Source organism: Lagopus leucura, unplaced genomic scaffold, assembly GCF_019238085.1.
Source record: "Lagopus leucura isolate 7727_CA_CO unplaced genomic scaffold, USGS_WTPT01 Super-Scaffold_100001, whole genome shotgun sequence".
NCBI classification, from domain to species: domain Eukaryota; kingdom Metazoa; phylum Chordata; class Aves; order Galliformes; family Phasianidae; genus Lagopus; species Lagopus leucura.
This window is the reverse complement of record NW_024962262.1, coordinates 40931456-40949436: the sequence shown is the minus strand read 5'-3', so window position 1 is coordinate 40949436 and position 17981 is coordinate 40931456. Positions and strand designations below refer to the sequence as shown.

Sequence of the window (17981 nt, the reverse complement as noted above, 5' to 3'; positions counted from 1 at the left end):
AGCTTAATGTGGTACTTTTGTGAGATTTTTAAACACGTCACATTTGTTGTTGAGGATAGAGCGAGAATCCTATTGCCTACTTGATCCAGTTTTGCTGAAATGCTGTAATATTCATTTCAAGACTTGGCATGGTGTGTACATGGATAGTGACAATAGATACATTGTGTAAAAATCAAGCTCCTAAAAAATATGCTGATTAATTCTTGAAAAAGGCCAGCCAAGTGAATGTCTTACAAATATGTCATATTGTGCCTACGCTTTGAGGATGTAACCAAGCCTGGCAGATACAGGATTGAAGCTGTAAAGAATAAAGATGATGCTGTTGTTTGCTGGCTGATGTCCAGAGAAACCCGTATGTTCATTTAAAATAATAATAAAGAGGTTAACATCGTATAAACTGGGTGGACTTCACTCACAGGCACATACTGTTTAGCCTGGGTTTAACTTTTTTCTTTGGTTCATATTAATGTAACTTCTTTGTTACTCCATTTTTAGGTTGCCTGAAGCTCAGCAGAGGGTTGGAGGATGTTTTCTAAATTTGATGTCACAAATGAAAAGCTTATACCTTGCCTACTGTGCCAATCATCCATCAGCAGTAAATGTTCTCACAGAACATAGGTATGTTTACCTTGTGGTCTTCAAAGAGTTATACAGGAAAAGTGTATAGCAGGTACTCGTGTTGTAAAGACTTGTCTTTCATTGACATGCATTTGGTATAGTAGAACTTGTTTGGGAAAAACAAACAAACAAACAGCTCATAGCTTGAAGCTGGTTTGTGTCCTCCTGGCCAGCCTGTAACTTTCAGCAGCTTATCAGTTCAGAAAACTTTACCATTTACAAAGCACATACTGAACTTTGGATATGTAAAACGAACTGTATTCATTGTCGTCATCTGCATTTTAAGGATGTAAAGATTAAATAAATAAATAAAGGTTGTTTGAAGTAGGCATAATTAACATGTTTACTAGTAGGCTTTTAATGCAGTTGGCTAATTGTAACTTATCTTAGTCTGTGCTTCTGTTAGCAGGTAGTTAACTTTGTAATAGAATAATAGAATGATAGAATAGCCCAGGCTGGAAAAGACCTTGAAGATTGTGTCCAACCACACCCTAACCATCCTACCCTAACTCTGACAACCCTCCAATAAATCACGTCCCTGAGCACCACATCCAAACAGTTTTCAAACACATTCAGGGATGGTGACTCCACCACCTCCCTGGGGAGCCAATTCCAGTGCTTTACAACCCTTTCAGTAAAGAAGTTTCTCCTGATATCCAGCCTAAACTTATCTGGTGCAACTTGAGGCCATTTCCCCTCGTCCTGTCACCAGTGAAAAGAGACCAGCCCCACTCTCACCTTTCAGATACTGGAAGAGAGCAATAAGGTCTCTCCTCAGCCTCCTTTTCCCTAGACTAAACAACCCCAGTTCCTTCAGTCCCTCCTTGTAGGCCATATTCTTCAAGCCCTTCAGCAGCCTTGTTGCCCTTCTTTGGACCTGCTCTAGCACATCAGTGTCCTTTCTGTACTGAGGTGCTCAGTGATATGCCCTTGGGTTGCTTTTGAATAACACGAGGAGTGTGAGCTTTTCAGGTTCTTGTAATTTTTATTTCTTGTGTGTAAGATGTAGGATGCTGAGTTAACAATGTAGAAGTTGCACAGCTTTGGAACTGACCTTGAATTTGTATAGAAAATAGCAGAATTATATCTAGGATGGAGTGTTGAGGCCAAATTTGATTTTAAATCTACTTTCCTAGAATTTCACTGTGAATTCTGATGAGCACATGCTGCAACAGCTGTTAACTTGATGCTGTTTGTTTGCTTGTGATGCAGTATGGAACCGTGACCTTCTCTTGAAGGTCAGACACTCTACACATTCTGGCATCTTACCTGTTCTTTTTCCTTTTTTTTCCTCTTTTTTGTCTTGATGTGTTGGACCAAAGTAAAAATATTTTAATATTCTTAACTCTGCCTAAGTAGAGAGTAGTGTAATGGTCGTGTTTTCTATGCTACTAAGCTCTTCCAAGAACTCACATTTTATTTTAACAGCAGCAATTTGCATCATATTTGTGACACCTGTAATAATACTAATCCAAAAGCTCCCAGCTACCAAAGACTGAGCTATCACGTACGTTACTAAAGCTTTTGTTTTACTTTGCTTTGAAAAATAGAGCTGCAAGTTCACGTTGCAATCCAGGCTGTTTTTAGACTGTTTAGTTTTTTTTTTTTCTTTTTTTTTGTTTTCAGACACAATGAATGAAAATTAAGACAATTTATAAAATAGTAATGAAATTCTAACAGTGTTTTCTTTCAGATGGCTTATTTCCAGCACCATTATCAGTAAATACTAAACGTGTTTAGATGATTCAAGCTTGTTCTTTTAAAATAATCTTAGGTTTAGAGCTGTTATTTGTGCCTTTATGCTCTTTTCACACAGAGATCTGGGCTTTAATCTGTAGGTGGGAGGTGGCAAGTGATTGTGAAGTGAGCACATGCATTTAAGAGTTTGAGGCGTTTGTCAAGGATTATCTTAATTTTCAGAAACCTGTCTCCTTTGTTTTCCAAAAGTTGTATTTGAGAAACAGTGATAAAAATGTGAGGGAGGTAAGTGAATTGTTTCCCAAATTGGGAAGAGAGCTGTTTAGTCTCCTCTGTGTTGCTTTGGGCATGGGTTGTCCTATGCAAAAAATAGCTCGTGATCTGTAAAGTCAGCTTTATGTCAAGCCCTGATGGAGTCAGTACTATGGGGTAATTAAGTAAATCAGGTGTGGGAATGAGCTCACAGCAATTGTGTTGTTTATAGGAGATAGCTCAAGGGGGAAGAATTTTTGATGAACAGTTGTTTAATGCTACTGTGTACCAATGCATGAGTCAAAAGAAGTGAATCTTTTTTTTTTAATTACCTCTGTTTTATTATTCTGAGCCTTTCAGTTTTGTTGACTGCCAATGCTATAGGTAGCAAACAGCTCAATGAAAGTTTCTGCTTGAGGCAGTTGCCTTGAAGAAACCAGAAAATGGCTTTAAACTGTTTTGCACTTCTCTCTTCTCCAAATACAAGATACCTTGTAATTACATAATTTTAAATGTGGGGACAAGGAAGACACTTTTGCCTGGAATAACCTGATCGAAGGCACAGAGAAAATGAAAGCAGTCAGCACTGTCTCCTTGTTTAACTAGTTGAAATGACATTATTATATCGGAACATTCCTCATAAACTTCAATGTAAAAATTACTGTGAGAAGATTTGAGGCTTGTTGTGACTGTAATAGTAATGAAACAGACACATGCATTTAATACTTGATTAATACTAAAATGAGATCTTCCAGGAATCTCATAGGGAGGTTTGGACTTTGAGGAAATGATGATTTGTTTGCTCTTCCTGTGGTATGGCTATGTGTTTTAATATGAATTAAAATGTGGCAGAGAAATGTTTCAATTCTTGGATTTGAGTGTCATGTTTCCAACAGCTGTGCTTTTCAGTGGCACGTTAGAGTGAGGAAAAGGGAGCAGTCTACAGCAGTTTGATGCAGAACATAAATTCTTATTGTCTACTTCAGATTGTTTCTTGCCATGAACACTGCGTGCTTCGTAAAGTGACCGTGTGCCTTAACTGTGAAACACACTGTACAGAAAAACTAGTAGGTAATTTTAAGTCAGATTCTTAAATCACAAAGTTAGTAACTTCTGCAGTTGATTAAATTCATTTAAATCATTAAACTCACAAAACCAAACCCGAATCTGGGTGGTTGCTCTAGGTGCTCTCATTTTGAAGTATTAACTGTGCTGTTTCTTTAGCCAGATAGATCACTAATATCAAAATTCTGTAAGCAGTCATCTGCCTTGATGAAATATGCCACCTATGAAGATCTTATATCACTTTTTGGACTTGGAAGTGTTCTCTTTGAACAGTGTTGTAGTACCTGTTGAGAGGTCTTGACATCTGGTAAAGAGTCTACATATATGTAAATACATATAGAAACTGATACTAACTTATACAGAATTGTTTTGATCTTATAGTTGAAAGGTATTTTTGAACAGCAATTTTATAAACAAATGGTAATAATTTTAAACAATTCTACTTGAGATTTAAAAAGAGGCATTCAGTGAGAAAGTGACTCTTCTTCCCCCATGCTGTTCCATGTGGATGCCAGCCTGATGTTTCCTGTTTCTGTCGTTTGTGCTTCTCTTTCATATCTAAAAGCAAGCATGGGTAGTCTTCTCCTTTGTAGAAAATAAGGTGTTTGTGCATGTATACATGTATGTTCTTATGTGTGTGTATAATACAGAAAGGGATTAATCATTGTACTGCTGTGTATGAGCTTTTTCATCTTCAGACATTCAAAGCCACAAACATCTTTCATTTCCTTAAGTTAATTATTAGTAGTTAAACTACTAAAATGAATACGAAAGAGACTTACATGTGCGTGAGTACACAGAAGTAGGAACGAAACCTAATACATCCATACGGGTATTCAAATTCCACAGCTTAAATGTTTCTGAAGTTACTTGCCTCTGACAGCAACAATAAAAACAGCAATCTTCTGCTGTGTGATTTCTCTTAGGGTTGGAGCATTATGAGCAGATTCTTGTTTCTGGTTCCAGTTATATTATCCAAGTTCATAATAATTTTTCCAGCCTTTCGTGCAGTCTTGAAATTTTATAGGTACCTTTTGGGGACTTGCTTCTGAGCCATGGCGTATTTTTTTCCAGAATTAAGATTCTTTTGGTCTAAAAACTCAAGAATGTTAAAGAATGGAGTAACTTTTTTGAGGCTTGTCACCAGATTTTGTAATTGTGTCTTAAGCCACAGGTTAGAGCTTGAGAGATGGAGCTTGCCAGGCATAAGTACATGGTGACCCTTGCTGAGATCAGTGTTCTGGCTTCCACCATTGTGTGTGGTTCACGTTTCCTTCTCCAGCAGCCATCACAGTAGCTGTGGTGCCACTGTACACAACCTGTATTTTCTTTACTGCTTTCCATATCAGTCAAAACTCTTTGGCAGCGTTGTATGAGATATCAGTTTCACTATCTCATAGTTCTTCCTGAAGATCCCAGTTCAAGTGCAGGGTTAGGTGGTCAACTGTAATAATGATATGTTATTTTTTGGAGAAAATTGGTCAAAGCTGTACCGCCTTAGGGCATTAAATGGTGTTATTTGCCACTTGTGCTTCTAATCAGAGAAATAGGCTTGCCTTCTAGTAGGAGAAGGAAACAGGATGAGCAACCTAAGACATGAAAGAATTCCCTGCAAGCCAATAAAAAACACAAACAAAACGGTTGAATACAAAGTACAGTAATGAATAATTGCAGAGGAGTGAGGAGTCCCAGGAACTTGAGCTGTTACCTACCCCTGGGGAAGATCAGAAACCACAAAGTTCAGTGCAAAGGCAGGGTCCAGCAAAGAAAAAGAGGAGGCAGTAGCTAGCATGGGAATGTATGCAGTCTATCCAAAATGACAAAGGATGAAATATTTAAGTATAGAATTACCTGGAAGGTGGATAATGTAATGGTGGGTGGGGGTACTCTCAAAGCCTTACTTGTCTGGTGGTACCTTATAACTCTTCTTAATTAAAGTCATCTTAATAAACATGGAGAAAATGCAATAAGCAGTAAATATGTAATTACTGGGGAAAGACAGGTTTTTAAAACTTTTTGACTTTCATTTAAGGTAAACACAGCATTATTTAAACAATGTGGATGAAAAATGTTTCTAAAAGAAAAATATTTTGCTCAAGAAGAAGCTTCAAATCAGTAATCTCTGTTGCTTTTATTGTAAAATAAGTTCTGAGCCAGTTTTCAGCTGGAAGAATAGCTGGGAGCTATTTGCAGAACTCCACTTGTTCAAGTATTAGTTTTGTTAGATCTTTCAGTTTTTTTAGATAATGAGTCCCACGTATATTCTGTGTTTGCATCACTGGCTTAGCAGTTTGGGGAAAGCTTCTGAAGCTGAAACATCGCAATTACTCCATGTAACTGGAGCATGGAATACAGATCAGCTTGAGTCAGAAAGCTCTTTGTGCCTCCCCCATTTATGTGCATCTCTGAGCTTGCAAGTGTGCAGGCTGATGTCATACGCTGATCAGCAGTCCTTGAGTGAGGAGCTCAGCTGAGAAGTTGGGAACTGAAAGCAGCAGTTGAAGGGTTGCTGAGCTGAGCTGTGCCACAACGCTCTCAAAATGCGGTGCCTGTGTGCAGTGCTCAGACCTCTGAGCAGTGATAGCTCGTGCTCCATCTATTACAAACAGAGACCTACTTCAGAAGCGTAAGTTGTGATTTTTAAAGCTACATTTTAGTTCCTGGATGTGCTTTCCTTTCTCTGACTGTGCACGCATCTGAACTTGTTTTCTTCCTTCCCCCCCAGTCTGATTTGCAGCTTTTGAGGCAGCTGTGCTAAGAAAGCTTTGAATATGTTAATGTGGCTTAAAGATACTTTTCTAAAATTTCTTTTGCTGTGAGCTAACTTTAGTCTGGAGAGGAGGGAGGACTCTTCTGCTTGAGATTTGAAGCACAGCCTTTTTTATTCTGTAAAGTGATGCGGGCTGTGTATTGAAATCTTGACCACTTCTTTCTGAGAAGTTACTTACGTAGGCAGTTTTGACTCAGTTGATGATTTAACAGTTAAAAAGCTTTTCTTGTTCAGCTAAATTGATTTTTATTTTTTATTCTTTATTAAAAAAGCAAACAACAACAACAAAATAACACAAAACCCACAAGAGTAACATATGGCTTAATTATGGGCAGGAGCTTGATTTAGTATATACTGACTAGGAAGGTAGTACTTATAAGCATCAGTTGAAACAGTGACATGAAAGAGCCATTGTCTTTGTCAAAGCAGCTGTGCTCTTAAGCTAGCAACACGGATATTTTTAAGCTGCTATTAATTAAAGAAACTGTTGTCGTATTCAAACAGTGCTTTAACCCACCCATGTTTTATTGCAAGCAAGTCTTTCCATTATGTTTCAGAGTCACGTTTGTCCTTTGTGAATAAATGAGGGACGGTCACTTTGAGCTAAAATCATTTCCTTCTTTGCCAGATACTTTTTGTTCCTGTACCTGTAGAGATAGGAGGCTGGTTTAGGTTGAGCCAGAGAGGTACCAGGGTCTGCACCAGCACACTGCTTGAACAAAGCTTTGCCTCCTGTTACTAAGTGTGTGTGCATGTTCCTTTTAGACTTTGAACAAGTGAGCATGTCGAAACTTGTCAGAGCGACCTATAGAAGTGAATGAAAGAAAACATTGTCCTCTTGGGAAAGTCACGAGGGAAACTGCGTAATTCAATTTTAATTGCACCTTTTAACACAGCTCTGTGTAAAAGGCTTCCTGGTGATGCAATTGTTAAGCGAGTTTTTCAGGATGCTGTATACATTTCAGACCTCAGCTCACTTCAACTTGCTCTGTAGGCTCTTGCACTGTGATTAAAAATGAGGCAGTAAACAACAGTGTCCTGTGCTAGAGAGCAGTGCCTAGCATGGCAACCGCTGCAACCTCGCTTAAGGGTAGAATCGCTTACTTAAAGCCAGGGGTTGCAGAGTAGGCAGAGAAGACTTTGTTTATATTTTATTTCGGGTTTCAAAGTAGTCACCTGTCAGGCTTCAGTGAGCTTTTTTCCCCCCCCCCCCCCATTTTCTGACATATCTGCGTTACAGTGCTGAGGTCGGGAAGAAAAGGCACAGTGGCAAACAAAGGGAATATGAATGTGGGTGAAATGGAGTTGGTAGGCACTGTGTTCCTCCTACTGTAGAGGCATTAGATAATGAAATATTTATTTATTTTAAAAAGCACTGTGTTGCTGTGGCTCAGCAAATGCCATTTATATAATGGATTTGTATGCACAGCAGCATGGAGGTAGCCAAAAATAATTAGGGATGTTCGTGTCTTGGCAATCTAAAGATGAAGGAATGACGGTATATTGAATGAGAGGAATCAATGGTTGGCTTGTACTATGAAATATACTGATATTTTTGAGTTGAAAGAAGCTTGTATGGGCATGTACATCTATCTGAAGTGGGGATGAGTAACAAGGCATGAGGATAGAAATAGTTTGTAAAGTTAGGCAGCGGGGCTGTGTCTGGCTGAAGTAAAGAAAAGGCAAAGAATGAGTTTGTTTATTTTCTGTTAGTTCTTGTGGCACCTATCACTGACGAGAAAACAATAATAGTTAAGGGGACATGGGGTGCTTACAGGGAGAATTAATTAAAAACAAGATAGATCAACCCAGTGGTATACCTGAGATCAATACTATATACAGAATGAATAGAAATGTAAAGCATTGTATCTTGTGACAGAAGGGCTTTCACAGGTGAGCTGTGGTAAAGCTTTGTGTAGAAGCTAGCTGTGGTGCCCTGATCTGTCATTGTCCCTTCCCCCTATGTCACCTTGCACATTCACTTGTCAGAGGCAGAGGATGTGAGACCACATTGCAGCCAGTTGGTGTAATAATGTTCCAGGGAATCAGCCATAAATCCTGGGTTGAACAGGTAGCTGGCAACCCTGTAAACCAACATAAGTATGAGTCAAAGTCCATAAGTCACCTTGAGAGTGCCACCTGAATAAGTTGATAACACTTTTTTTTACACTGAGTAAGGACTGTGATTTAAAACAAAAACAAAACAAAAAAACCCAACAAAACAAAAAACAAACAAAGAAACAAAAACTTAAACCAAAGTAGATCTTAAGTATCAAGATACTCTCCTGGGCAGCTTCTTATATCTAAATTTAAGTCAGAGAAGTACTCAGTTTTATTGCAGGAAGCTTTTCAGTGAGTTTTGGCTAAAACTTGGTCACGTCACAGGCTGACCTGGAGTCACACAAGTGTTCTGCTTGTAAGTGATGGAGAAAGGAGGCCTACCTTCTGAGTGCTCTGCTGATCCCTTCCCTATACAATTGACAGTACAAAGAAGGTGTTGGGAAACTTCCTGATCTGCTTTCTTAACTTCAAGTTCAGAAGTGCAGAAGCACACCTGGTATGCACTGAGAAGTGCCAGGACTTGGTGTCCTCTGAAGGAGGTTATGTGAAGTTGTGCCCTACCAGGCGGCAATACAGAAGCAGTAATGGTGTATTTAAACAAGGTAGTATAAGTAAATACCAATTAACTAAAGGCAAATAAGAAAAGTGCTTTCTGTTCTTTGAACCTGAAGAAAGTAATAGCCAGAAGGAGAGAGATTTTGGGGAAGATGTATCTGTGTGAGAAGACCTCTGTTCTTGGTTGCTCTCGTTATCTACTTGGATAAATTGTGCTAATAAAAGTGTCAGTCCTTCTGAAATGGGAAGGGGTGTGTGTGTGGGGGGAGGGATAGACAGGGTCAGTTTTGTCTTAATCTGTGTTTCTATGTGGACAGCTCACTGTTATTTGGACCTATGTATTTTTATGTATTATAGCAATGTCCTGTCAGTGTTTTGTTTGTTTTATCTTTAGGGAAGCTGAACAGACCAAGATTTGCTTTCATTTCAGTACATCAAAACACTGTGCCCTAAGTGTGGAGAAACTTGCCCCTCCTAGATTGTCACCTAGGCTTAAGTGAAAGAATTTTGTTAATGAGACCCTAATGTGCAAGTATTCCTCCTTTATTGCAAATAGCTGTTTAACAGTTACATTTTCTTAATTTATTTACTGTTTTCAAAAGAACTTAATCTGACAGCTGGCAAAGGCTTTCTTTGCAAAGTAAGACTACAAAGGCAAACAAGTGTTTTAAGCCTTGACTTACAGGGAAGTAGTGTTGTTAATGAGCTGAAAGTAATGATTTTCAGGATAGCTTACAAAAGATTTTAATGATTATCACATGGTAGTATAGGGGTTTGTTTGAGAACTAGTTAATTTACAGTAGCAACTGCTCAAAATGCTAACAGCTCCATCTGCAGATAACTTAAATGGCATAGCTTGAATGCAGAAAGGATTTTCTTCTTAATAAGTAGCTTTCTGAATTTTCTTAATTAGATTTTATATTCAGATATGCATGTACTTCTGCAATGTGTGTTTCCTCAAGCCTGGAAATAAGGCCAGATGCTGCTGTACCTTCCTTTCCTCAAAGAGAAGGCTGGTTTTTAATTCTTTTATTATTATTATTTTTTTTAAGCTTAGATGACCCGTAGCAACTTGTCCTCTACCTTATTTCTCTGAAATTTCTGCTGTGTAAGGAAGCAGAGAATGTAAATAACATAAGCTTCATTGGTAGCAAAGTGAACTTTAATTCCATTAAAAGGTAGCAAAGCGACATGAGAATTTATGTAACAACTAGAATGGATGTGCTGCAAGTCAGTTGTGAGAAGTGATGCAAATATGAAGAACCATGTGTAGAGGAAATACCAATTCATGATATTTGGAGAGTGTTGGTTTGTTAAAGTAACGCTGATGTCAAAAATGTGTTATGTAATTTCAAAGACCTTGAAACTCTAGCTCATGGGGATGGACTGCACACCAGTATCTGATTATTTACTATTTGTATGGCTGCTGGTTAGTTGATCAGATGAGAACTCTTAACTTGTACTTGAGTTCTTGAATTTTTTAGTTTATTTGAATTAATGTTTTATCTGCAGAATTTAGTGCGTGTGAAAGACTGAAGAGAAGAATCTAATTACTGTTAATTTTCTTGGTAACTTGATGTTAATTTGCTTAAATATCTTGTGTGTGCAGTGAGGAGCTAGGAGAATTCATGGAGGTGAAAGGTGCCAACAGTCCTGGGATCCTTGTACTGACCACAGGCCTCAGCAAACCTTTTATGCGTCTGGATAAATACCCCACGTTACTCAAAGAGCTTGAAAGGCACATGGAGGTATATCTTATCAGCATTTATGTTCCAGCTTAATGATGATTTGACAACAATTATTTTAAAGGTACATGTCAAACATGATGGGACCCCAAATGACTTTTGTTTCTCTTCCTGCAGCCTTCCAAAGTATGGGCTGCCATATTTCAAAAGGCGGTGCAGTAAGACTTCCTGAGAAAGCTGAACATTTACAGTAAAGCTAGGCAGAGAAGCTAACCTTCACTCCTAGAACAGTCTTGCAGGGTCTGCAGTTGACTTGATGTTGGGTTTTGTTTTTTTTTTTTTGTTTCCTGCACACAACTAGAGGCAACTTTATCTTGTAGGAGTGCTGCTTTTCATCGTAGGATTTCAACCTGTTGGAGACATCTTGAGTTCTACTGAACACTGTGCAGAAGTGATCTTCCCATAGTGGGAAGATGTTTGAAGATTAACTGTTTTCAGCATTTTCATCTTATAGGCGAGACTTGTGGGCTGTGAAGGAGAAAGAGAAACTATTATTATTTTCTGAGTCACATAGTTTGTCAGTCAATGACTCTGAAGGAAATGTGATTTATTTATAGTAAAAGGCAACAAGCCAAATAAAACCTTTTAAAATCTACACTTCCTATTAGGAGTTCAAGTTGGTAAGCAATTTTTTTGTGTCCAGAAGGACCTGTAAAATTTCCTTGACCCTGTTGTAAGCTTAAGAGTCATCGACAACATTTCTATTTCACTTTTACTGAGAGGAAGATCACCAGTATTTTGAATGGGAAGACTATGGAAAGAGAACAGAAAGGTTGAAAAGCTTTTATTTTGTGGCATAGTTTATTTGCTCTTAGGTAAGCCTATAAGCATTTTTGTTATTATTTTTACTAAAACTAAAATTTTTATTGTATGTTTTTCTCCTTGCTTTTAGGATTATCATCCAGATCGTCCAGATATTCAAAAATCCATGACAGCCTTCAAAAACCTTTCTGTAAGCAGAATGAAAAATAGATCATGTGTATTTTCAGCAGCATGCTTTCCAGCTTAATCTCTGTTGCTTTTATAATGCGAAACACTTTTGTACACATCTGTATAAGAAAATTTTGTGAAAGTTTTGGGATTTTGGAGATTAATGTAGTTTGTGGGCAGAGCTAAGAACTGCAGATTGTTGGGGAGCTACAGCAAATAGACTATTGACAGAAGAGCATTCTGCATCTGTCTGCTCTCTTGTGCTTCCTTTTCCTTTCTATATGCACTTGTGACTAAAGATTGTATTTTTGAGATTTTACAAAGGTGCATTCATTCTTGGGGTGTAGTATTGGAGTTGAGGGAGAAGTGATAATGGGATGGGCAGATGAGGATGGGAATGTAGGAACTTTAAGTAATGAAGAGAATAAGCCTGCTTGGAACAGATGAGTTGTTATTGTCATTTAAAGGACAATAAATCTTCAATTTGAAGAGTGCAACTCTTAAATTTAGGAAGTACAGCTGCAAGAGATGTATTTCTTGCATTCTCAATTAAAGTGAACTTAACTTTAGTGTTTCCTGTTAGCAGTGTATCCTGCTAGGTGGCACTTCCTATTTTTTTTTACATTTTAATGCAGAAATTGTACTGTTTTCTGTGTTCGGAAGAGGTTTGAGGATCCCCAGTTCTGAGTGCTTCACAAATGAGAGGAAACAATTCTTGAGAAAAATTCAAGTGAGATAAGATGGGAGTATGGTTAGTGAAAATAAGTTGGCAGGAAATGTAACAGAAATAGGAGCAGAAGGTTGTATGCATTCAGTTTGCACAATTGACAAGTCTCTTCTAATTCAAGTCCATTTTGTGTGTAAGCCATATGGATTCAAGACAGCTGTGTTACTGCTTCCTGCTTAGCCTAGCTGTTTTGTGTTACAAATCCTAAAATGTAAAGGAAAGGAAATTTAAAAAATGAGGATGTGACTACGAATTTGTAATTGAAGTTGGTCTGTTAAAGAAAGAAATAATATTGAAGTTAGCAAGATTAGTTTTATGCTGGTAATTGTAATATAAAAAACGCTTCATATTCAGGTACTGTCTGCTGTGTACTGCAGTGACAATGGTAAATATATGGTGGTATTTCTACCCTCAACCTGTTCCATGTTGATAGAGTTGATACAAGAGAATATTTTTGCCTCTGTTTGTTAGGCACAATGTCAAGAAGTACGGAAACGGAAAGAACTTGAACTACAAATATTAACAGAAGCAATCCGCTGTTGGGAGGGGGAAGATATTAAAACGCTTGGCAATGTGATCTACATGTCCCAGGTCATGATTCAGTGTGCTGGAAGTGAGGTAATGTACTTCTCACCTTTACTGTCAGTCTTCCTTTCGCTTTTGCAGTTAAGTTGGTAATCGTTTTGTAGCAGAAATAAAAATACTTTGTTATATTTTTCTAGAATAAAATCTTCCTGTGCTGATTTAAGACTTTTATGATAGAATAGGAAATAAGCTACTTGAAGATAGGTGTTCTCATTTGTAAATAGATACTGCCGTGGTTTAACAATAAGCTATTCTCCTGTGTAATCGATTAAGCTTTGAACTTGTTGGGAGTTTTTGTATTGCAACCATATTCAATCAGTTTCCTCCTTTATGTATGAGGAAAGAGGAAAGTGCTTTTGCAACTGGATTCTTTAAAGTTTGTCACCACATATCTTGCTACCAGATACTGTGTTAGCTGTTTAAAATAAAATATCTATCACTAGAGCAGATAATGCATCTTCTACTGCTGCATCTTGTTTTAAAGAAAGAAAAAGTCTGCACCAAACTCATTATAATTAAAATGTCAAATGTAATGGACCCTTAGAAGTTTCTGCGTAGCATTTTTTTTTTGACTAGATATAGAACAAATTAGTTTGTGCAAAAGCATTTGCTTTTTGTCTTTTAAATGATGCACGCATTTGTAAAGACTGAAAAACAAATAGAAACATTTAAACTTGGTAAGAAGCTGTATGGTATAGCAAAGGTGTTAGAAATTGAAGCAATCACTTAAAAAAAAAAGAATATATTTGTCATTAAAATCAAAACTTTGTTTTAATGCTAATCTTAAGTGCAACCATCAGATTAAAAGAGAACGAAGCAATGTTGTTTCCATTCTGAATATAAGCGTTAATACTTTCATAATATTTTTCTAATTCTGATGCTAATCTGATATTTTGTAAAAATCTGATTTTATATTTGAGAGACAGAAGTTTTGACATTGTAGCAACAGTATCCAGTCAAGTTTTGTGTGTTGTATATACATATATTTTTAATGTTCTTGGATTCAGTGAAATCAGCAAATTGGGTGTTACTAACTTAAACAAGGCTAGTATTCCACCCAAACTGTAAAAATTAATTCTTTAAATGAAAAGGCTCTGCTTTCCAGAAAGGAATATAGGCATGTCACTAGCAGTTTTCAAAAAGAAAATGAAAAAATTCTCACTTGTTCTACCATTATGGGAGTTTAATTTTGCTAGAGACAAGTGTTTGTGGTGTAACTGTAGAGTTGTGATTTTGCTGATCATTTTAAATAATGTAAAACATGAAAAGGGGAGAAGGGTTTTTGTGATGTTGTATTTACTTTTTTATTTTCTTTTTTTATAAGGAAAAGAATGAAAGGTATCTTCTTCTCTTCCCTAACATTTTGTTAATGTTGTCTGCCAGCCCAAGAATGAGTGGGTTCATTTATCAGGTAAGGTAATATGTTTACATCTGTGTAAATGCTGGCATGTATTTTTGCCAAATGTTTCATAGAAAACGTGGATTGTTAAACTTCCACTTTCACAAGTAGCAAAGGTAGCTTCTGCAACAAGAACTGATGATTCATTTAAAACAAAACCAAGAAAACAACCTCAAACAATGAGGGGAAAAAAACCTGTTTCTTCATTAGTAGTGATTCATCTGCCATTTGGGAATCCTACGTGGTTGTCTGCATCCAGTCACAAACTGTGTGACTTTATTAGGAGCAATTAAATTGTGAAGTTCACTTTTTGTATTCGTGGGAGTAGCTGAATTTATCTGACTGTGTTGTGTTAGGTAGTTCAGTTAGATAATTAAGCTTCTGTTAGCTTTGTGCTGCTGTCCCATTTTGTCCTTCAGGTGCACACCATTGTTCAGTAAATAAGCAATTTTCTGTGCACTTATTTTCAGCATCTGTTCAGTATGTACATGACACTTCCTTAGTATTTACTGCCCAATCCTCTGTTGAATGCTAAACTATTAATTTCTCATAAGTTCTAATGTGATTTTTTTTTTTTTTTTTCCTCAACACTAAGCACTCCTTAAATCCTAATGTCTGCATTCTCATAGCAAGGCAAAATTGTTTAATCACTCTGAGACAGTGCTTGGAGAGTGAGACAGTGAGGCAGTGGCTTTGGAGCTGTGTCAGGATTGCATGGCATTTGCCATCCGGATTTCTATTTTGAGGTTCTTGTCTTCTAAGTAGGACATGAGCAGATGAAAGATGCAACTCCCCCAGTTGTTCCAAAAGAAAGAATGTCCTTGAAGTCAGCATCTGTACCTGATTTATGCCTTACTGTCTCTTTTCCTGATTGGTGCATGTTTATAAACTGAGAAAAGAAGAGAGTTCCTGATCGTTGAAGTTTAGGTATAAGCTGCAGCTTCTCTGACTTTACAGTATATTCTCTGTGTAGTTCTGAGTATTTGATGTCAGCAGATGTCAGGTGTTCTGGGTCATAGTGCTGGTATTTGCTATGTGAGTTAATGGGGAATGTATTTAGCAGTAGTAAGTGGAAGTTGTCAGGAGTGCAAATGGTGTTTTATGAGAGGGTCTCACAATTGTCTGTTGAAAGGAAGGAGAAAGCAAGCTCTCTCTGTTCTGGTTTCCATGTGGCTCAGGTGATGATCATTCTGTTGTCAGTCTCTTGCCTGGTGCATTCCCAGATTCTCTTTTTGCTTGTATCTTCAATTCTTGCACCTCACTTCAGTGTGGCTATGCTGTGTTGGTCAGGAACCAGCAAAAAATGGAAAACAGATTTTAGGCTGCATTGTAAGGTACAGCACTACCATCTTTCCTTCACTGGAAAAGTTGTAGCAAAAAATCTTTTCTTTGGCATCTTATGATTGAGCATGTTTTGTGCATAGAGAGCACCAAGTGATTTCAGATCAACTTGTAAGAAGCCTTTGTCCATCCTGCAGTCACTTTAAAAAAATAAAAAAAAATTCCCCTTCTTTGGAGCCAAAATTCCTCAACGCATTGCATTTGCACTTTTGCCAGCGTGTTCTGAATAGTGCTTCTGTGCAAGAGAATAAAGAATCTGTCTTAGAGAACTTCTTAATAACATTGCATTTTTGGTAAAGCCTTTCATCCTGACAGCGTTGCATTTTTACCTGTTCTTCTGTGTTTTGAAAGGGACAAAAAGTTATCCCAAACCAACTTTTCCAGACTGGTTGGGCTTAAAATGAGATTAGGTTTGTTTTCTTAATATATTTCAGAGTGAGTTTGATAGCAGTGTGGATATTGGAGATGTAAGTCTTCAGTATATAATTGATGGATTTATTTAATGAAATCTTCCTTTCTAAATATACCACAAACAAAATTTGTTTGCAGATATGTATGCTTTCAGGTCAGTCACCATTGCTTCTGATCTTGTGACAGGGATGACCCTGAATGTCTCAGTTCCCAGAACTTGAGACTGTGATGGATGACTGCTGTTATGTTTGTATGGATTTGTAGCCTGCATAGGTATCAAATAGACTCAATAAAGTCACAGGTGTTATTTGCAGGTGTTTGGCTTGAAAACTTTTGTTACAAAGTGCCTGTGTGGATTTGAAAATATTTTAAACCCATCAGCATGTATTTGTGTGATTGCCAGTTTACTGTGTTGCACCTGTGTTCATTCGGAACTTTAAGTTGTATACATTTCACTTGGTAATTTTTTGGTGTATTTTGGCTTCAACTTCATCATTAACTGCTTTTTTTTTTTTTAAGGGGAAGCTACCAATGACTGGAATGACTATCACAAAGCTAGAAGACAGTGAAAACCATAAAAATGCATTTGAAATATCAGGTACTAGTTATAAATATTTTTATTTGCTGTTTACTAGACTGTGCTGCTCTCTGTAAGGAGGGGAATTTCAGACAGTCTGGAGGAGCTTTAATCAAGATCTTTCCTTTAGAAATGGTCAGTCTCTTTACTGAGAGACCTTCCGTAGCTCTGCTGTTCATGATTGCGGTAGTGCTTGTTTTGGATGTTTTCTGTCTATCAAGTGATTTGTTTTAGCATGTAACTTAATTCCCTGGGCCCAATAAAGTCAGAATCTTAGGAATATACTTTTGGAGGAAAATCCCCACAGTGGAGACTTACACCTTCATTTGTTTCCTGGATCATTTCTGCCTCCAAGCAGGTTGTGTTTCACTGAAGTAATATTGAGACTCTCAAGTGGCAGGCAGCGTAACACATCAGTGCTTCGAGGTGGAGGGAAAAAGCAGTTGATGGTACTTGTTCTTCTGAGATAACAGCTATGAAGCTGACCTCGGATGAGGAATGTGGTGGGTTAAAATGGACTTAACTGTAGAAATTAGAGGTAACCCTTGGTAAAATTTTCCAGAGGTGTTCCCAAGTGACTCTTGCCTCATCTTTCATATTAGATTTGGTCTGACCTCAAGACCTTCTCTGAACAATACTTTATGATTTTTCCTATGCTGAAGCTTAAGGACTAACGGGTGACGTTGTAGGCTATACATTAGCTTTCCTGGGAAAGATGGAAAAGTATAAAGCTACTGGATTCACCCTTTGGAGCTGAGGGTGGTCCTGTCTCTTACATATAATAGTTGTAATAATTGTGTTTAATTATCAAAGAGAGAAAAACAGGTATAATTCTTTTGCTTCATAGACAAATAAATATGTAGAAGAAATGTTATCGCATAGAAAAATGTTGCTGTTTTTCCAAAAATACTGGTTAAATTTTTTGCATAGTAATTGATGAATATAATGTTTTATGAAATGAGCATCATGTGTTGTCGTGTCAGTTTGACTAAGTTGTTCTGTGGTTTCCTGCATCTTATTTTTATGTCACCTAGGAACTATGATTGAAAGGATATTAGTGTCATGTAACAACCAACAAGATTTGCATGAGTGGGTCGATCACCTGCAGAAACAAACCAAAGTCACAACTGTTGGGAATCCCACCATTAAACCTCATTCTGTGCCATCTCACACAGTAAGAAAACACTTTGTCATTGAAGTGAATCAGTAGTGTGTACAGAACTAGGTTATCTGGCAAATGTGCTGCT

General features: G+C 37.4%; 1 protein-coding gene across 5 annotated transcripts in view; it reads left to right on the top strand.

The window, feature by feature from the left end:
- The window catches only part of ARHGEF7 (Rho guanine nucleotide exchange factor 7), a 105021-nt gene that overhangs the window by 65867 nt on the left and 21173 nt on the right, over positions 1–17981 (top strand). For all 5 annotated transcript variants that reach the window (XM_042866655.1, XM_042866650.1, XM_042866652.1 and 2 more), the window contains 7 exons: positions 496–618; positions 10629–10767; positions 11657–11716; positions 12893–13039; positions 14331–14417; positions 16677–16755; positions 17769–17908. In XM_042866655.1, the coding sequence (XP_042722589.1) occupies positions 496–618; positions 10629–10767; positions 11657–11716; positions 12893–13039; positions 14331–14417; positions 16677–16755; positions 17769–17908 (775 nt within the window). The remainder of the gene's footprint in view (positions 1–495; positions 619–10628; positions 10768–11656; positions 11717–12892; positions 13040–14330; positions 14418–16676; positions 16756–17768; positions 17909–17981) is intronic.